Here is a 20090-nt window from a genome sequence, read left to right on the forward strand (position 1 = left end):
GACCTGCAACCTGTCAAGTGGTTGCAGGTGTATAAGAAGAAGGAAAACAGCAACACTCAGACCAGAAGTGAGACCAGTGGGCAGATCAGCAGGGAGCCCAACAGAGAGAACAGCACGGAGTCCTGTTTGCGAGGAGGCAGCAGTGGTGGGTCCTGCAGGGAAGCTAGGACACCGGCAGAAGATCCCAAGGACTTGTGAAGCCCAGGAGCAGGCAGGCCTAAAGAAAGCCACAAGTTTGGCAGCCTCTGTGGTCGGGAAGACATAGCCGGAGCTGCAAACTAAGAAAAAGGAACAAAGAAGCTGCCAGTGTCTGTGGCAGAGAAGCAGAGCTACCGGCGAGAGCAGGAGAGCATCCAAAGCATGAATGGGGCTTGCGGGTAAAGGAAAGTCAGCGGGCCGAGCAGAAAACAAAGAGCGCAGCTGCCCATAGGGAATACCAGGGACCTGTGAGTGAAGGAAGAAAGCTCCTGCGGGCTGTGCGGAATCAAGGCAAATGCTGAACAAGCAAATCAGCACGTACCTAACAAAAGGAACCAGAGCCGCAGATTGGATGAAAATTAAGCGGCAAAGTGAATGATCATATATTGAATACCAAACTAAAGGAAACCTTTATGAACAAAGTTACGATCAGATGACAAATGAATATGAGATGTAAATATTGTCTGTTTGAAAGCAAAGTAAGCGTCAAGAAAGCAAAAGTGGGAGATTGCGAGAGAGCATGGCTGCAAAGTGGTAAAGGCGTACAATAACGACTGAGTGAACTTTTATGCCTGACTACAGTGTGGCAAGCCCAAGGATTGCCAAAGTTTATGTGACACAGTGTTATAAAGCCAAGAGGCTGTCAAAGAGAAGCCAAGTGAGTGTGAAGGCTTCACATAAAACCAAGAGGCTGACAAGGGGAAGTCAAGTGAGGGTGAACATTCACACAGGAGCAGAAGGGCCTGTGTGTGTCAAAGATCCTAGGGTACCTGGTTGTGTGACCTGTAATGGGTGCACCATGTGCACCTAGACCATGGAACCCTCAATTGTGAATGACAAATACCTTGTTAAAGCAAACAAAGAAGAAGTAAGCTGATTGACCTTTTAAGCCTATCCAGAAGGAATGTTAAGTTGATTTTATAGCTGTTTTGAACATTGAAAGATGGAGGCCAAGCAAAGGTTGGCAAGTTGAAGTCTTGGGGACGGGAACCCTGTGACGTGATGAACTTTAATGCTGTCTTGAGGACCGAAACCTCAAGACCCTTTCCTTGGACCTGCGTTGCCTTGACCTTAGGGAAGGGAACCACAAGGTTCTGTGGAACTTTATTGCCTTGAACTTGGGTAGGGAAACCACAAGGAGTTGTGGAACTGTTTTGAACCTGAGAAAGGTAACTTTGAGACTTTTGTGGAACTTTCTTGAACTTGGGAAAGGCAGCTGAAAATGAGTTGGAAGAAGCTCAGAACTTTGTTTTGATCACTATTTCATTATTGTTAACTTCCCTACACATCGTATAGCTTTAGTTGTGAGGGCAAGGAAAGGTTTTGGACACAGACATACTTTTACGTTGAACTTTCTGACTCAGACATTCCTTAATTTTGTTCAGGAAGGTAAATCCCACCTTAGCGTAGGGCAAGTTGGGCCTTCAATCATCTTGACATTTGAGTTAATAAACCATTTTATTTAGAACTTTGAATCTGTTGTCTGTGTTTTGCTTCATGATGCCGTCATAGAGGGGATCAAGAATGTTTTACATAGTAAGACGAGAAGCAGATGAATAAGAGGACGTAGTGAAGTGCATTGTCGGGCAATTCCTTGCCCAGCTCCATAAGAGTGTGGTACTGGAGAATCGAAGAGGATTCAGGGAACCGCGTCATCATCCTAATGGGGGCAAGTTAACCAAGAAAGTAGAGAACAGAGGAAACCCCTGGAGGGAGCTACAAGAATTGTTAAGAAAGTTAAAGATCAGATAGCCAGTAATGGGCTTACCAAGAACTGGGGAGCACGCTAGGAGAAAGGAGTCATTCTCCTAGCTCCCCTGGAAATCGTGGAACTTTGTTTCTTATGCATGTGGGAACTTTTCTTTATTTGAGAACATCTCCTGAGCTTGAAAAGGCTACAGCATGAGATACTCACATCCAGGAGAAAGGAGTCATTCTCTTGGGTTTTACAAAGCACTCTTTTTCTTAGATTACGATTTGTGTTTAAGTGGTAGGGGTAGAATAGGAGTTTGGACTAGGATGGTGAATGTTTGATTTGGACTACACTGATCTCCTGACTGCACAAGTTATTTTTTTTATGAGGTAGGGAAACCACCTCTTGTCATGGATAGATAGCTTAATTCAATGTAAAATAAAAAGTCTTTGCCAACCACTACACCAGACCCTTTGATCAAGGGCATGTACTCTGTGAATTATAATATGTTGGAAAATTGTTGTTTATAACTAAAGATCATCAGAGTGCAGCTGATGTTTTTTGTATATTTACAAATGCTTCATGTTATATTAATGTTAAGGCTTGTGTTAGATTTGTTCATGAAAATGGCAGCTGGTTTGTGTGTGCAAACATATCTCTGACAAATAAATGGTGCATATTTGCAAAGGAATAAAGTCAAATAAGTTGTATAAATATGTAATGCCTTACATGTGAAACCTAGGATATGTAAAAACATTTCTGCACATTAGTACTGTTTAGTTTTAAATCCGTGAACGTTCTGTTTTTATAAAACAAACTATATTCACTCGCAACTCTGAGCATTTTGGTAGCAATAATGTGGATTAATGGATCTTTAACATTTCAAATCAGTGTGTGTGCTGTGTTAGGTCCGAAGAAGCAGTCGTACACAACGTGGACATTTCGAGATTATTTTATTTAAATAATAAAGAAAAGGACTATCTCACCCTATAGCTTTAGGGAAATTCCCACTCTAACTAAATTAAACTGTTGGACATAGTCATTCCCCAGTTCTAGATGGGGACTTCCTGGCGGTCAACAGCGGTTTTCCAGGACCCAAGGGAAACAAATTGTCTGAAGCACCCTGGTTTGGAGGAGGATGTAATTGCTCTGAAAAGGTTGGGAAGTCAGTTGTGATAATTACTTCCTCTGGTAGAACGGGGACCATGGCAGTTTTCACCCCTGCAAGTTGGTCTCTGACAATGAATAGTAGAGGGACTTTTGGATAAGTCTCAATGTCTCTGTGGACAGAGGTGATCCTAACGGATTGTTCTCCTCAAAGATCTTCAAGGGGGAAAAGGGCGCAGGAGTTTGTGCCTCAGGGAGATACCTTGCATTCCTTACTGTCGCTGCTGCTGCCATTTCTGAAGAGCTCTGCCTTTTCCCATCTAAATTCTTCAAAAAGGCTCCTGACATCCCCCGCGAGGATGAAGCCCGTGGGGGGAAAGGGCGCAGGAGTTTGCGCCAAAGGGAGACAACCTGCATTCCTTACTGGTTCTGTTTCCATTCTCGAGGAGCTCTGCCTCCTTCCACCTGAATTCTTCAAAGGCTCCTGACATCCCCTGTGAGGGCGAAGCCTGCGGGCAAGCGGGGGCCTCTCTGCTTGTACAGTTACAACACCTCAGACTCTCTTTAGGCTGCAATTATCAAGGAGTGACCAACGCCCAAACCCCTCGCCCGAAAGTCATTGATGTATTGAGAGAGGCACTGAGCCTGATAACAAGCCTGTGAATGAGGGAGCAGGGGCTAGAGTCTGGAGGTCCCGTGCAGGCTTAGATGCTCAGCAAACAATGTGAGAACTAAAGATGGTGGAGAGGGCAGGGGGGAGCCATAATACAGAGCTCAAAAGAAAAGAAACCATCAGCTCCATAGAACCTGAAGGAGGCTGTAACATCTTAACTACGCATCCCATTCACTGCTCTCACCTTACCAACTGCTGTCAAAGCTAAATACGTTTAATCTGCTCGGCCAACTTCTGTCATGCTGGCTGCATCTGAACCCAAACTTGTGTCCGTGCCTAAACCTGCGCCTGCGCCCAAATCTAAAAGGGGAATATTGACTGTTAAGAGGAAAATGTTAACTATAATTCCCATGTCTTCAATAAGCGCTGCACAGTCTAGTCCAATCAGCTGTTAATATCAGCTGTTAATCTGACCTGGTCTCTGCAGAGGTGTGGTGACTGGTGGGAATAGGTGATGCTGCTCTGGACTGCTCCTGCGTGGAGTACACCAGCTTGTGCGCCTGATCCCCTTCCAGTCCCCTTCTCCCAAACCGTGGTACCCGTGGGATGCGCTGTCCCTGAAAAGCTCACCTTTTGATTAGTTTTGGTGAGCACTCTGTCCTGCTGCTTCTGGCAGGGGCGCTTGTATGATCTGGACTGAGTTCCTTCACTGGTCCCTTGCACGTGGTAGTCCAGCCCTGCTGCGACTAAGCCACTATACTTCAGGTAAGTGTTCCTGTTTGCCTTTGTCTTTCCTCGTCTGTTTTTATTGTATTGTAAAGTTTGTTGTCATTAATTGCCGTCCGTTCCACTTTTGATGTTTGCTCTTGTGCTTTCTTCCCTTGCAGGTGTTTTTGCCAGCCCGGCAGAAGAAGCCCAAGCTGGAGGCGGCAGCCGGAGGGAATGAGGAACGAAGCTGCAGCGGTACAGTAGCTGGTAAGTTGTTAACTAGGGGGCGTGGGGTTCAAATGCAGCGCGGCCCTGGGACGGATGTTCTAACCTTGTCTTTCTTCTTCTTCACACGGTCCGAGTTTGTGGATGCGGAGTACGGTGCTGCGGCATCGGGATCAAGATCACTAGATGTCAGGAGATGAGTCTGCAGATGAAGCAATGTAGCACTATTTTCCTGGAAGGTGAATATGCAGGAGAACGCCTGGTTTCAAAGGTAAGTAAATGGGTCCAAGCGGCGGTGAGCCTCACGTTGCATGCGAGTGTACAGTAACGCGAAGCACCAGCCTTATGGATGGAGCACCTTATATAGCTGAGCTTCTGAAGCCACGCCCACAAGGTTCAGCCTGCCTACCACACCCGATGAGTCAGCACATGAAGATCAGGCCTAGGGAGTCTCCCCCGATGAGTTAGCACATGAGGATATTCCCTGGAATAAAGGCTTTCAGCTCCTGGAAAGTTCTTGTAAAATAAAAGCACTCCTGCACTGAAATAAAGTAAAATCACTCCTCCACTGAAATAAAGTGTTCCTGCTCACATCTCTATATGAGCCTGGCACCATAGGTGCCAGGACTGAGTCCAGCCAGGGCCCCTGTGTTTATAGGTCCCAAAGGGACATAAGTGTGTCAGGTGACCCATTTCCCCATCACTAGATGGTGTGGTGTTTGTGTTCTGGGGCCTGTGGCCATGACAGCACTCCCCCTCAAGGCCCCTCTCATGGGTTGTTTGGCCCCTGGCCCTGGTTTAGTGGGGTTAGTGCGGTGGAACTGCCTGATTAATCGTGGAGCGTGGACATGCTCACTGGGTTCCCAGGTCCGATCTTGGGGTCCATAGCCTTTCCAGTCTATAAGGTAGTATAAATTGGACCGGACCATCTTAGAGTCTAGGATCCTTTTAATTTTGTATTCTGGTTCTGCTTCAACTATTTCGGGATCCGGTGGAGAATTGATCCGTGTACCAGGTCTCAATGGTTTTAGGAGGGAGACATGAGACACCGGGTGGATTTGCATGTGGCCCGGTAATTCTAATTTCATGGCTGCAGGGTTGATCACAGCCTTGATAGTGTAGGGTCCCAGATATCTGGGATGGAACACCCTTGGTCCTTTTAGGGGGATGTTTGTGGATGCTAACCAAACCTTGTCTCTGACTTGGTAGTTGGGAGCTTCCCTTCGGTGTTGATCCGCAAACTGCTTCTCTTTCTCTTTGGCTCTGGCAAGATGCTCTGCTGCTTCCTTAAAAACCTGGGTGATGTTTTTTTGTAAGGTCGTTACAGCAGGCATTTCTAATGATTTGAGTGGGTCGAAAACGGATGTCCGTGAATGTCGACCGTACACTATGTAGAATGGTCTTTGTCCCCTTACTGGTGTGAATGGAGTTTTTATATGCGTATTCTGCTAACCAAAGTATGTCCTTCCAGGTATCCTTGGTTTGTTGCAGCATACACCTTATGTATTGCTCGAGGTTCTGGTTAATCCGTTCTGTCTGGCCATCGGTTTGGGGGTGATGGCTTGAAGATAACCGGAGGTCGATTTTGGCAATTTTACAACACCTTTTCGAGAATGTAGAGACAAACTGAGTTCCTCGGTCTGATATCAATATTGATGGAAACCCGTGTGGCCGGACGATCTGTTCCAAAAACATGTTAGCCACAATAGAAGCAGTTGGGAGACCTTTCAGGGGAATAAAGTTGGTCATTTTGGAAAACAGATCTACAATGACTAAGATGGTATTGTATCCGTTACAGGAGGGAAAGTCTGTAATAAAACCATTGATAGCGTATGCCAAGGTGCTGGGGGTACTTCTAAAGGATGTAGCAGACCCGCAGGACTTTGTTTTTGGGACTTGTGTTGTGCACAGGTGCCACAGGTTGCGATGAACTGGACAATGTCCTTTCACCAAGTTGGCCACCAGTAATTTTTCTTTATTTTAAATTGGGTTTTGGTTATACCCGGATGCCCTTCTACTAATGAATCATGATAGTTAGCGATGATTTGGTTTTGTAATTTCTTATCCGGGATGTACAATCATCCTTGGTAATATAGTAGGTTGTCCATGATCGTATACCGGTCTCCCTTCCCTAGCCATTCCTGTTGCGCTGGTGGACTCATCAAGTGTTGCAGGTCAGATTTTAAGTTGTCTACAGTGGTGGTTGCGGCAATCATACCTTGGATTTGTCCTTCAGGGATGATGGCCATGGGGTTTGGTTTAGTGAATGCCTCTTTTCCCTCACTCATGCGAGACAGGGCGTCCGCTTTTCCATTCCGTACTTCAGGTCTATAGGTGATGACAAAGTTGTATTCCGCAAAGAAGAGAGCCCAAGGGAGTTGGCATGATGATTGAACCTTAGTGGTCTTCAGATATTGTAGATTGCGATGATCCGTGACGACAGTGACTGTATGCCTAGCTCCAAGAAGATAATGTCTCCAGGCTTTGAACGCTGCCTTAATTGCTAGCAGTTCTTTATCAGTGATTGCATAATTCAATTCAGGGGCTGAAAACTTGCGAGAGCAGAATGCCACGGGATGCAACTGACCTGTTTCGGGGTCTCGTTGTGACAGGACTGCTCCCATTGCTATGTTGGAAGCATCAGTTTCGACCATGTATGGTAGTTCCGGTCGAGGATGCTGTAGAATTGGTGCTGTGGTAAATGCTTGTTTTAGCTCCTGTAAGGCTTTCTCTGCCTCTGTCGACCAATTAATTTGTTTATTTTTCTGTAATAAAGAGGTGATTGGGTGGACAATCTGGGAGAACCCGGGTATGAACCGGCGATAAAAGTTGGCGAACCCGAGTACACTCTGTTCTCCCTTTATGGATGTCGGTGAGGACCAGTTAAGGATAGCGTCTACCTTGTGCATGTCCATGTTACGCCCCGTGGTGTGAGAATAAAGCCAAGGAATTCTACCTCTGTCACATGAAAGAAGCATTTCTCCAATTTGGCATATAGCCGGTGTTTGCCGCAGTTTCTCCAAAACTGCCCAGACATGGTTGACGTGGTCCTCGAATAGGTAAGAATGTCATCAATATAGAAAAGAGCACAAACGTCCAACAGTTCACAGAGCACGTCATGAAAAATTGGAACGCTGCAGGGGCATTACATAGTCCAAAGGACTTAACCTGATATTCATGAAGGCCATATTTTGTGCAAAAGGGCGTCTTCCACCCGTCTCCTTTTTTGACTCCGGGGCCTGTGGCCATGACATCAGCTCTGTACGTACTTCGGTGGAAGCACACTACTTAATTAGTGAAATTAACCAATTTTTGGGCTCTTTCAACGCACTAAATTTCCCACTAAGCCTGATCTCCTGGTAAAAAAGTACTCAAACTAACATCAAAACCACTACAGAAAGTGAGAAGACTGTTAGCTCAACCATTGAAGTGATGAACTCTGAGAGTTCCTCGGGCATTGGACCTCGGGCATTGGTCCTCGGGCATTGGTCTTTAGATAACTGCCTGAACCCTAGAGTTGATCAAGTGCAAGCAGGGGGGGCTTCACAGCAGTTTGCCTCCTACCACTGCTGGACCCCACTTGAACGTGGCCACTGGGAACTTGAAGACCACAAAATTGTCAGCTCTGTTCCTACCCCCCTTTTCCCATTACACCCCTTGTAGCCCATGTGGTCCCTACAGTCCTTGTAGCCCTGACCCCACTTGGTGAAGGCTGGAGAATCATCTTCATGTGGCCGGCCCGGAACTTCCTGGACCAAGTGGGGGTGGGGGGCGCCTAATGCCATCACAAGCAGACATTACCACTGAACCAGCTTTGTTCACCAAGCAAATTGCTGATCCACATAACCCCATTAGTGGTCATTGCTGGATGGAGCAAACTGCCAGACTGTTAACATGGATAATGTGGCAGAGTGGTTGCAGGCTATGCCCATAGATGAAACAGGGGTGTCTAGCCAAGTTAGGCCAAATAGTAGATTACCTGGTCCCATATTCCTCAGTGAGCAAGGCGCAATATTTGGTCAAGGATATGGGTGTGAAGCTTTCCGCCTCACAGTCCCTGCAGGCTCAGGTGAGCACAGTATGCCAATCAGTTAATTTCAAACTGTGGATTCCGTGCAAAATGTTGCCTTATCTTCCACCCCTGTTTTGTCCCATAATTGTATCCTCCATGATGCAAGGATCCTTGGATTACTGCAGTGCTCTCTATCTTGCACAACCAGTTTACCTCCTGCAACGCTTACAAATTCTACAAAACTCTGCGGCTAGTCTGTCTACCAGTGCTTCTCGTATTCTTATGTCTGCACCATACTGAACTCCCTGCATTGGCTGCCAGTGCCATCAATTTCAAGGCCCTTTGCATTTTTCATTGGGCCTCCTACAAAACAGGTCCTAAGTATCTTGTAAGGAAGGCATGGTATCAACAGTAAGACAGAGTACATTTCAAGGGTGTTTATTGAACTTCAAAATGGGTTTGAAAAACGCCTATCTAATCCTAAATTTACAGATGGGACCAAGCTATAACCATAAAATAATGATAATCCTGTCCTAATGGTGTCTGTTCAAAATAAATGGGCCTATACTACTAAACCTATTGCCAATCCTTACCTCTAAATATAAATAGTGTGGGAAACAATGCTACGTAAAAGAAAGAAGTGTTCAAGAAATGATATGTCTGAATATTCAGGCCGCTGGCCTCCCTTCCGCATGTTTTCAGCACGGGACAAGGAGGTACACTCCAGCTTAGCACAGTCTCTGGCTTCTCTAGCACGAGGGTATAGTTCAAACATTAGCATCAGGTCCTTTTGTGTGCCCAAGTCCCTTTGCCTTTCAAAGTCTCTTCTGGTAGAGGGCCTGATGCGACAAACAAACAATACATTATTTTCCTCTCCGAAAGTCACACGTATTCAATTTCTCAGGTGATGATTATACACATCGGATCCCTCTCAGCTACCCAGATCCCTTTTACTACAAACGTCTTAAGATTTTTATGGGTCCAATTTCTCAGGTGATTTACTATTCACCACGGATCCACCTCAGCTGGGCTCCGATCCATTTTACCGCAATTTTCAATCAGTCTCCCTTCATCGGGCTCGGACAAATTTGATTTACCTTAACACAAACTTGCTTTATCCCAAAAGCTTTAAATTGATCTCCCTCGTTTGGGCTCGGACCAACTTTCTCTATTTCGTCATTATCTTATTCAATCGATCTTCCTAATTCGGGCTCGGACCAATTTGCTTGGCAGTATCAATATTGACGACATTCTATTGTGCACAGGATTTTGCTTGACCCGCGCAGGACCACTTTGATGTACAATTATTTGCACTCTTTCACTTTTCTCAACTCCCAGTTGGATACCTTACAGAGACTATCGAATGAGCATGCACGCGGTGCCAGACCACTCTTTCAAGGGTATCGTATCTTAGTTTCAAAGTTCAATCACTCTTCTGTTGTTCAATTTTTACTCAGATTGCTTATCACATGCGTTTCAAACTGTACAATACAGCGCTCACCATACAATGTTGCTGCTTACAACCTTGGCTTCACAACAGACCGGTTTGGTAGCAGTCTCCCCAACTCACTGGCTGTGTTGATTTCACCCGCACTGCTTTGATGTAGGAGCCAAGGACAGGACCACGGCAACAAGCAATTCTCCCTGTCTTGCTTATCGACGCAAGAGGGCCCCGGGTACCAGCGACACACAATGCAGGATTCTTCAGCCTGGTTTCCTGGTCTTACGCTTTCTATTCTCGAGGGTTCTTGAAAGTAACGATTCCTCGTCGAAAAGGTCAAGGGCAGTTCCCTCCTTGCAATCCCATTCTGTTTTGCCGTCTTTCTCCTCGTTTTAAACTGCCATCTTGGAACTGCTGCTTCCTTGCATGCTTTGCCGTGCTCAGTGTGCACTCTCATGCTTCGCCTTTGATCCATGTGGAGAATTGTAATGGAAGTCAGGTGTGTGTGTGATGGTCAGTAATTGCCTGACCCTGTATTGGTACATGTCAGGTATATGGCTTGGGTGTTATTCATCTTTTCTCATTGTGAGCTGTCTGTGAGAAAGTGTTTGTGTTGTGAAGGGGGTGGGGGTTGAGTTCCTAAATATCCTACCAGGTAGGATGGGGTAAAGGTGTTACAGGGAGAGGGATAGCACATCTCGCCATCCAGTTTCCCACTACCACTCCCCAAAGACCCCTCACCCAGCTGTTCCTCCCATACTGGCCCAACCCCAGGTACTGGATCCAAAGGCGATGGCCATGTCCTGGCCACCGGGATGACAGATCTCCAGGGAATAGTAGATGAGATACCTCTGATTTCTCACATACCCTTCACCTGTGCAAGGTGGATATACTTGGTCTTTTCCGAGGTCCTCTAAATTTGGTATTGTGTAGAGAAGAAGGAAAAGATGTATCCAGCAGTTCCCACATATTCTGTGAGTTTCATTTGTTCTGGTCTGGTGAAGGCGGGATGTTCGTGTTTGCCTCCCGAAGGTATCCTCCAAAGTGGGATCGAGGTGGTGATTTTGTCATTAGGTATTTCTGAGGTTTGAAGGGTACCTCTTGGTGAATGGTAGGTTCCTGAAATTAGTTTTCCATATACTCCCACACCGGAGAGGTTTGGGAGCAAAAGTCAGGTTGCCAACAATTCTGGGGTACAAACTCTCTTGCGGAATTTGGATGATCTTGTAAGAGAGTAGAAAATGCTGGAAAGTGTCTTCCCATAATACCTTCTCCGGGGAGTCCAGGAATAATGGTGGATGGCACCAGCCGTGTTTCTTCTCTTATGTTAATGTACACAGGTATCTTGGGGTAGATTTTTTATCTCCGTGCGCACATGTGACTCTACTTAGATCTGCATTTTCTAGGTCTGCTGCTGTCACCGAATCAGCCCTTATGGTGGTCTGTTTGCTGCCTGAATCAATTAGCGCCTTTACTGGTCTTCCAGTTACTAGGGCTTTTTCATATGCAAAGTCAGTTGAGGACTGACATAGATGTATATTGAAGGTTTCCAGTTCAGGCTCTGTTTCTTCCCACTCGTCCTATCTGAGACACCCTATTCCCATTGGTTCTTATTTTAGATTTTTAGGGCAATGTCGAGCCAGATGGACAGTTTCTTTACATGAAAAACAAATAGGGGGTGATTGCATATGTGACCTGGCTGGAAAAGTTTGATGCAAAACTATTACGTTCAATTATCAACCTGCCCAAAGCTGTTCCAGTTGAAGCCCTGAGACTCGAATATGGTTTGCAATCTCTGTCCTCATTATGGTCGCTCAAAAAAGTCATGTTATATTCCAAATTAAAACAAGCTGTATTTCGAATATTTTACTATAACTGCTTGGCAAAGAAATGCAGAAGGATCATCAGTTCAAATGTTCAGAAGAAAACCCTTGAGTGAACTGGGGCTTAGTTTGGAAATTATTGAGGGCTGTCCTGACTTTGAAAAATAATAAAGAAAAAAGTTTGAGAATTGGATCTTATCACGGGAATTGATAATTTATGTGGCCTTAAGAGGTACAGAGAGTTTGCATCTCAGGGTTTCAAGTCTGGCAAATCACGTAGTTATTTAACTAAATGGTCAAGCCCAGAGCTTAGGAGATTTACAATACAACTCCGATTAAATATATTGTGGACCAGAGAATTTACTAATAAATGGAGAAAAGTAGAAGTACAGGATGTGGCCTGTAGGCATTGACTCTGTGAGGTTGAGACTAGCAGACATATATTGACCTTGTGTGGCTCTGGCAGACCTTTACATAAAAGGGTATGGAGGCTTTGTCAGCTCTCCAGAAAATATAAGTGGGGACTCATTTTGGGCTATATTAATGGGGACTGAATCACTTGTTATGAACATAGCGGTCCTCCACATTTGGAAGAGAGTTATTAGGATGTAATTGGGGTGTCTGTTAAACATATAGGCTGTTATGAGTTGAATGTATTAGATTTAAAAGCAGTATAAATATTATACATTTTTGCTGTTATAAGGGATTGTTTGAAATTAGTTAATTTTAATCAAACTTTGTATGATATTTATGAGACTTATTATTTTGTAATTTGAATTATTTTTAAATGTGCAAAACGTTTTCTAAAAATAAAAAAATTAAATAGGGCGTGATGGCTTAATCCCTTTAAATTCTTCTCTCCTGCTTTCCTCTGTACCCTTCTAGTCTGGTCTTCTGATTTCTATTCTTTCTTTCAGGGTCTATTCTTTGGGTTTAGGGAACCCTCTATCTAGTACCTTGGTTTGGAACGGTATGTAGGTTTGTGATTCTTCCTTTCTTCATCTCTGTGTACAGAGTGAAAATGCTTTGCTGCGTCTGAGTGATTTTGTGCAGTTTAGGTAGGTCGATTTAGCTGTAACACTGCCTTCAATTAAAAGGGAAGAGAAAATTGGTGAATTGCTCCAGAATTATCATTTTGAGCAATTCTTCCATGGTCTTGTTGTTAATAAAGAGGTCTAACATGTTCTTAATTTGTTCCCCCAATTCAGGGGGGTTTCCCCATGGTTTAATCTAATAGCTTTTCGTTTCTCTCGATAGAAGTTCCAGATTTGGTAGTCTTTTTTAAGAAGTCCCTCTTTTATGGATATAAAGTAGTTCCCTGGGCAAGGTTAACTAGCTGGTGGGCGGTCTCTAGCTTGCCTTTCAATAGGGGTCCCAAATACAAAAAAATATTTTCTTCCCACCCCAAATGCTCAGCTAACCGCTCGAAACTCAAAAAGAAATTCCCTAGATCGTCACCCTTATCTTGCCTGTAACTGGACTAATTTTGTAAAATTTTCTTGAAGATGGGTTTTGGCCTGCATCTGATGGGTGGACAGTTGGGCCATAACATATTCAAGGGCGGCCATATCTTCCGGGGGAGTAAGAGTTCCCTTTGTGACACTTTCTGAATCAGGATTTGAAGCTTGGAGTACAAGGCTTCTTTTATGGTGCGTATTCTATCAGACTCGAGGAGTTCCGATTTTCTCCTTCTGGTGGTACGACTATCATTAGCATGGGTTTCCAACTTTTGTCAGTTGAATCACATCTCACGCCTGACACCACATGTAAGGAAGGCATGGTTTCAATATATTCAAAAATAAAATGTATAATCATTCATGATTGTAATATGTAATGAACTGAAACACATTTAAATAAAATAAAAAAATAAATAAAAGAAATTAAATTAAAAATGCACCAATCAGTTAGTTAATACAACATGAAAACAATCAGTACAACAATCTTAATATGTATCTGTTTCATTGCAGAGATACAAAAGCTGCACATAAAAACAACAAATCCATGAATACGAATTGTGTTGTTCTGGCAAGCTGATCTAACTAAACTAATCTAACAAATCTGTCAACAGATTGATCAACGTATGTTATGACCTATGGCAAAAAATATCCACAATGTTCCTACTTTCCAAACTTCTTAAGATTGGCTGCAGCACTACTGCTCCATCTTAATAGTAAAACAAAGTGGTGTTCTGCATTGCAGTGTCTTTTTATCTGCCAATGTTGACTGCCTGTTTAAAGGTTTACTCAAACAAACAATCCTGAACTGGCCTCTTTTGATATAGTCCTTTATAATTGACTGCATTGCATGGTTGTGAGCTCAAACCATTTCCCCTCAAGTTGAGAATTACTGGCAAATATTGTTTTTTTACCATTGATGCATTTTGACAAAGCACAAGCATATTCCCCCAAACGATAGCTCCCAAAATCACTTACAACCTTTTTAGATGTGTAATTTTTCCTTGAGTAAAAGGCACCTGATTACAAAAAGAAGATAGGAATCACATTTTCTTCCTGCACATTGTGACTCGATTCTGCACAAGCTCCAGTCTCCTAAAAAATGGCATTGAGTTAACCACTGAAACCATGGTACAAATCAAGCCAAGATGAATAGTCTGCAAAGCTACATCATTTTCAGAATGTTCATACAGCTAACATTGTTTAATGTTTCAGATTACATTCTATCGCAGCAGATGCTGATTTTCAAAAAAGTACTTTCTCACAACATATTGCTACCATTTGACTCTCAATTCTTCTCCCTTTCAGTTTGATATATATAGCTACTCAATATCTGCCGGCATTTTGAATATAGTTTATGTAATAAAAGTATGACATTTTACAGAACTAATTTATATTAGTCATTGTCAATTCATCTGTTAGAATGTATAAGAGATTAAAGGACGAATAGCATCTTCACAATCTGAGAGAGATTCAGACTTCAATACATCTAATTTATACTAACTTTTTTGTTTTAGGCCTGGAAGTGGACTTTATGGTATTGACAGTATGCCAGATCTACGCAGAAAGAAAACATTGCCCATTGTCAGAGATGTGGTAAGTTATCTCCACTCAGTGCAATGTAAAATGAACTATTAGCTAGTCATGTGTTTGTTCGCCTGTTTTTACTGTCCAGCTCTCATACATTATCTGATCATCTTATATAAAAGCATTAGAGCCTTGGAATGCTTGAAGTAATTTGTTGAACATACACAGGTACCCATCTATATATGTGATGATCTGTGAAAAGGTGGAAAAAGTTAGAACAGGCCTTGTTCGAAATGTAAATTGAAAGAAATCTATTGAATTTCTGTTAGTGTACCTCAGTTCTTTAAGAAAGTCTTTCAAATTCTGCTCTTTTGCTCAAAGACTCTTTGTTTAATTTAGGCACAGATTTCAATTCTTAAGAATGTTTCTTTTATTGAATCTCTTAAATTGAACAATATTGCTATCAGCCAGTTTGCCTTGCATTGTTTCATCCCCAATCTCTTGCATCACAGTAATTCTGTAATTGTTTTCAGATAAAAAACACTGTTCTGCTAAATGCATCCTTCAGACTTCAGAGAGAGAGAGAGAGAGAGAGAGAGAGAGAGAGAGAGATGCTCCTCAAGCACAGTTTGCTACTTTTCCTCAAGCTGGGAACTGCATATCTGCTTTTCACTCCTCACCTTCATTGCTGATGGGTTTTCTGCTGCAGAACAGAGAGTGATCTAGTGGACCTAGTTGCAGATGTTTCTTTAGAACTAGCCAATGGAAATGACAGTTCTGGAGCCAGGGTACATCCCTGGACTCCAGAAATGATAAAACAAAAGGGTGGAAAACACCAAGTTTCTTTCCACAACCTTAATGTATTAAAGTTTTCAGCAAATAATATGTGGTTAAGGCCCTTATTGACAATAGCTTCTAATGCTAGTCATATATAAAGAAGTTTCATGAAATTACTCTTTGCCGAGTAACCCAATGAAATATGGCTTCCAGAGAATCCAGAAGAGCTGCTCGAGAACGAGGCCCTTATCTTTTTCTGCTGTCACAGCTGTGTAACCTGGAAGGTGGAGACTGTGACTAGGTTAGGTGAGTGCTCAAACATGGCTTGATTTGAAATAGGACAGGTGGGGTAGTGGTTTGGGTGCATAGGGAGAAGGGGGCAGAGGCAGCACAGGGCAGCCAGCCAGGTAATGCAGATGTTTCACAAGAATGTGACGCTGCATTCCACAACCCTTGATTGGCTGGTGCAGCTGCATAGAGTGGCAATTGCAATTATTGCTTGTGTAATTGTGCCATCTTTAGCTTGGAACCATAACTCAGATAAGGGCAAATATACCAATATAGCAACTGCTCCAATGGCCAACAAGACTACCGTAAAAGCATGTGTCATTAATAAACTAAGATTACTGAAAATAATTCACAGAATGAGCTACGAAAATGCCTCCAGCCCTTATTTGAACAATTTATAAAACATGTATTTCTTTACATGTCTTTTCTTTACAACATTAGATGTGTTTCAAAGGCATAAAGACACTGTAAAAATAGGATTGGGTTGAGGTCAATCAACGTATTGTATTTTCATGTTTTGCCAGAGACAGTAAGTCACTATTGGATTACTTCGGGACAGCAATGGATTTTTCAGGTCAACCAATAATCCCATCACTTAGATTGCCGGAAGATGCAGTGCCAGAATATGGTGAGAATGGCTGCATTGGCGGGATGTATTAGCTGGCGACAGTCAATTCCTCGAAGTGTGGGAGATTAGTAATGGTGAGGGGCCATTTCCAGCCTGCCACAACTCCTTGCAGCAGCCACAATATCCCACTAACAGTGATGTTACTGGCTTTATTCAGGTTAAAAAGGCTGAGCCTTACTTGGATAGTTGGTGCTGTGAGGCATGGCCGCATTGACGGAGGTGGAGAGGGTTTTTGTGGGAGTGCAACGCATCCGGCATGAGAAGGGCGCCTCAGAGAGACAAGGTAGCAGTGGAATGGCCACATCACAGGTTGGTTTAGTGAAAAGGTGTGGCTAGACTGAGGTGGCCAGCACAGAGTTGGATGCAGAGTCTTGGGGCAGAGTCACAGTGAGGCAGGTGAGGGGAAATGCTAGGAAGTGGTAGGGCAAGCTTCTCAAAACGATTGAACTTCAAGCATACGCCAGCAGATAATGCCCAGATGCCATGTCACCTGGTTGGCTGAGCAGCACTGCCACAGTGCTAATCTCATTTTTTGTTTATCTTTGTGAAATTGTTACTGTGTTACCAAGCCAAAGCATCCTTTCCATGATTTAGCTTAACAGCTTGCCAATACATGGATATTAGGGATGTGATCTGTGAATCTTAATCAAGCTATAAACTTGAACCCAAATCGTTTTTCCACTTCAACAGTGATCTAAATGTGTTCTTAGAGCTAGAGTCGGAGAAATCTATAGGAATCATACTGATCCAGTGTTCTAACTCCATCCACCTGAATCTTCCTTCTTTGGCATGCCTCACTCCTAAAGGATATTGCTTTCTGGCGCAGCTCAGCCATTCTGATAATTTAAGAATGTGAGTAGCCAAAAATCTGCCACTACAAATGGCTGTGCAAATTCTCTAGCTAATTCTGTTATGTTTTCTTTCTAGCTCGATAAAGAAGTGGAAATTAGACTTCCTAATGCAACAATGCACTTTTGTTCCTTTACCAGGAGGTGCTTCAAATGCACATTGGCTGTGGACCTTTTGCTAGTTTAATATGTTTCTCTATCCTTTAGAATAGTCCAAGCAAAATGCAACTTTCTAATTTTATATTCTCTTCAGCAAAGGGTAGATGCATTCTGACAATATTGCCAAGCTTTTTAAAGATCTAGCTTTTAAGATAGTGAATTATATTTGAATGTATATGCAAATGAAATTCCAGGAAGATAAATGTCATTTAAGGGGCCTCTAAACATACACAGTAAACCACATTTTGTATTTTTATTGTGTTACAGTTCATGTTGAACTATTCACATAACAGTTTAAACAAAAGAAAGAGAATTATGGAAAAAAGAAAAAGTAAAAAACACAAATTATAAGCACCAAAAGTTAAAATTGTTACAGTCTACACAAAAAATAGAATATGTCATCTTCATCACATAATTTAAGTCAGAATTGCACATCATCAGGACCTGTACAATTTTAATAGCCTATATAAAACCAAAATACGTTGGCAAGTTCATACTCAATGGACTGCCATGCTTTAACCATAGCAATTGATCTTGACAGGCTGCACCCGGATGACCCATTTAACCAAAACCATTTGCTCTGTATCTCTAACAATCCATCAGCCAGATGTATATAATATTTTACATGGTGTTTTGTCAAAACTCTACAGGAGGTGAGTACATGTCTGAGTGATTCTATTACATCACACTCACTACATAGGCAACAACATTGCTCTTCCCTTGATAAAGAAAACCAGACACCCTTAACTGTCATAACCGGTAATTTATTTAATCTCAACTACATAGAAATGTGCCTCATGAATGGACACGGAACTGGTAGATATACTTTTGGGCAGTGTGATAAGGAAAGTATCATTTAGAAAAGGCACATATGGAATACAACCTTTCCACATATTCATGATTTTGAGCCCAATCCCATTCTAAAGATGTTTTTTTTTTAATCCCAGAAGTACATCCAATCCCAAATTCCAATCCGGAATGCAAGCAATTTTTGTGAAAGAAATGTCATTAATAACTATAAACTCTGTAGAGCTGGGCTGGACCCCTTAATCAATTTGTGTTCTAATGTTAAGAGCACAGTTTGCTTATCAGCAAACATTATCTTTGTGAATAGGTTCCTTCTATTTATTTTCACCATCGTACTCAAAGAGGTCAAGCCCAGCTCGATTCTAATGCTTGTATAGGGCTTACCTTGGAGAGTCCCACAATGTGACATCAGATGTAGACTTCCCCCCAAAAAATTCCTAGTGCTCGCAGTCCGAATATGAGCATTGCAAAGCTTAGGCAATACTGGTGACCAATGTTTGACAGTAAAGCGTAACAGTCCTGATTAAGCTAAATCCAGTGTTGCTATTAAATGTATTTATAGAAAGCATGAACACCACTGCTTTAGTATTGCATCAATTAAGAAGTAATCATTCTTTATGCTGAGACTCGACTTTGTATCCCAAATAACAATAGCTATAAAATGCATTCATGTTGCCACCAGTAGTCAAAATGTTAAATGTATCCCTTTTTTGCTTTCCCACATCTCCATAAATTTAGATTTTTCCAAATGAATCCCAAGTTGTTTTGCGCATACTGACATATGTTGTGTCAAAGATTGCCAGATCACCGGCATAGGCAAGGTATACAGATTTGGTGTCACCCAATTTTGGCACAAAGTTATACGAATTACCCAAGCACTCTTCAATATCGGACAAAAATGGATTTAAAAAAACTGTGTGTGTACAAATCCCTGTTTTACTCCTTTTTCAATCTCTATCCGAGCAGACAATTCACCTGCACAGTTCAGTTTTACTGGTGCAGCATTGTTATCATGCAGCAGCTGGCAAGCATATAAAAGGTGCGTGGGCATATTTAACTTATTCAATTTTTCCCATCACTTTGAGTGATCAACCATCTCGAATTCTGAAGCAAAATCAACAAAAAGAATGTAAAGTGACTCAGAAGATTTGGATTTCGCCTGTCGAATCAAATAATTGACTATAAATATGTTTTGAATAGGAGAGAGACCTTTCTGGAAACCTATCTGGAAATGACTCAAACCCTGGATTTACCCAGTCCACTTCTCAATGTTACGGAGTAAACACAATGCAAATATTTTGCTGGATCCATCTAATAATGCAAATAACCTATAGTTTCGAGGATCATCAATTTTACTGTGCTTAAACACTAATATGATGTGATACGATAGGTTGTTTATAACATGCTTAATACCCAGAGGTTTCTAAGCGCGGACCTGGGGATCGAAACCTGTATTGCTCCGTGTCATCTTGCTTGCAAGGTGAGCACATTGCCCCTGAGCTATCCTTCCAAGAATACCAATAAAATGGGATAGTTTCCAAGACCAGGGAATTCAACCTATACTGCAAATCTGCTTGAATAATTTTAATAGTATATCCACACAGAGGTCGTGCATCTCTCTCATATCCATGTTTGAGAAGCGGTCAGGGCTGGGCACCCTGGATTGCTCACATTGCTTTATAATTCCAACTAAGTCATCTTTGTCAAAACTAAGATTCAACAGGCCCTGATAAGTCATGGTAAAAGGTGAGTTAGCTCTACATTTTTCTCCTAAATAGGATT

The 20090-nt window shown here is 42.6% G+C and overlaps 1 protein-coding gene across 1 annotated transcript in view; it reads left to right on the forward strand.

Annotated features, from left to right (window-relative positions):
- Positions 1 to 20090, forward strand: part of UNC13C (unc-13 homolog C) — a 1404640-nt gene that overhangs the window by 334464 nt on the left and 1050086 nt on the right. Inside the window, exon 5 of the mRNA XM_069624856.1 lies at positions 14792 to 14870. Coding sequence (XP_069480957.1) covers positions 14792 to 14870 — 79 coding nt within the window. The remainder of the gene's footprint in view (positions 1 to 14791; positions 14871 to 20090) is intronic.

This window comes from Ambystoma mexicanum, chromosome 11 (genome assembly GCF_040938575.1).
Source record: "Ambystoma mexicanum isolate Mex_15411 chromosome 11, UKY_AmexF1_1, whole genome shotgun sequence".
Taxonomy (NCBI): domain Eukaryota; kingdom Metazoa; phylum Chordata; class Amphibia; order Caudata; family Ambystomatidae; genus Ambystoma; species Ambystoma mexicanum.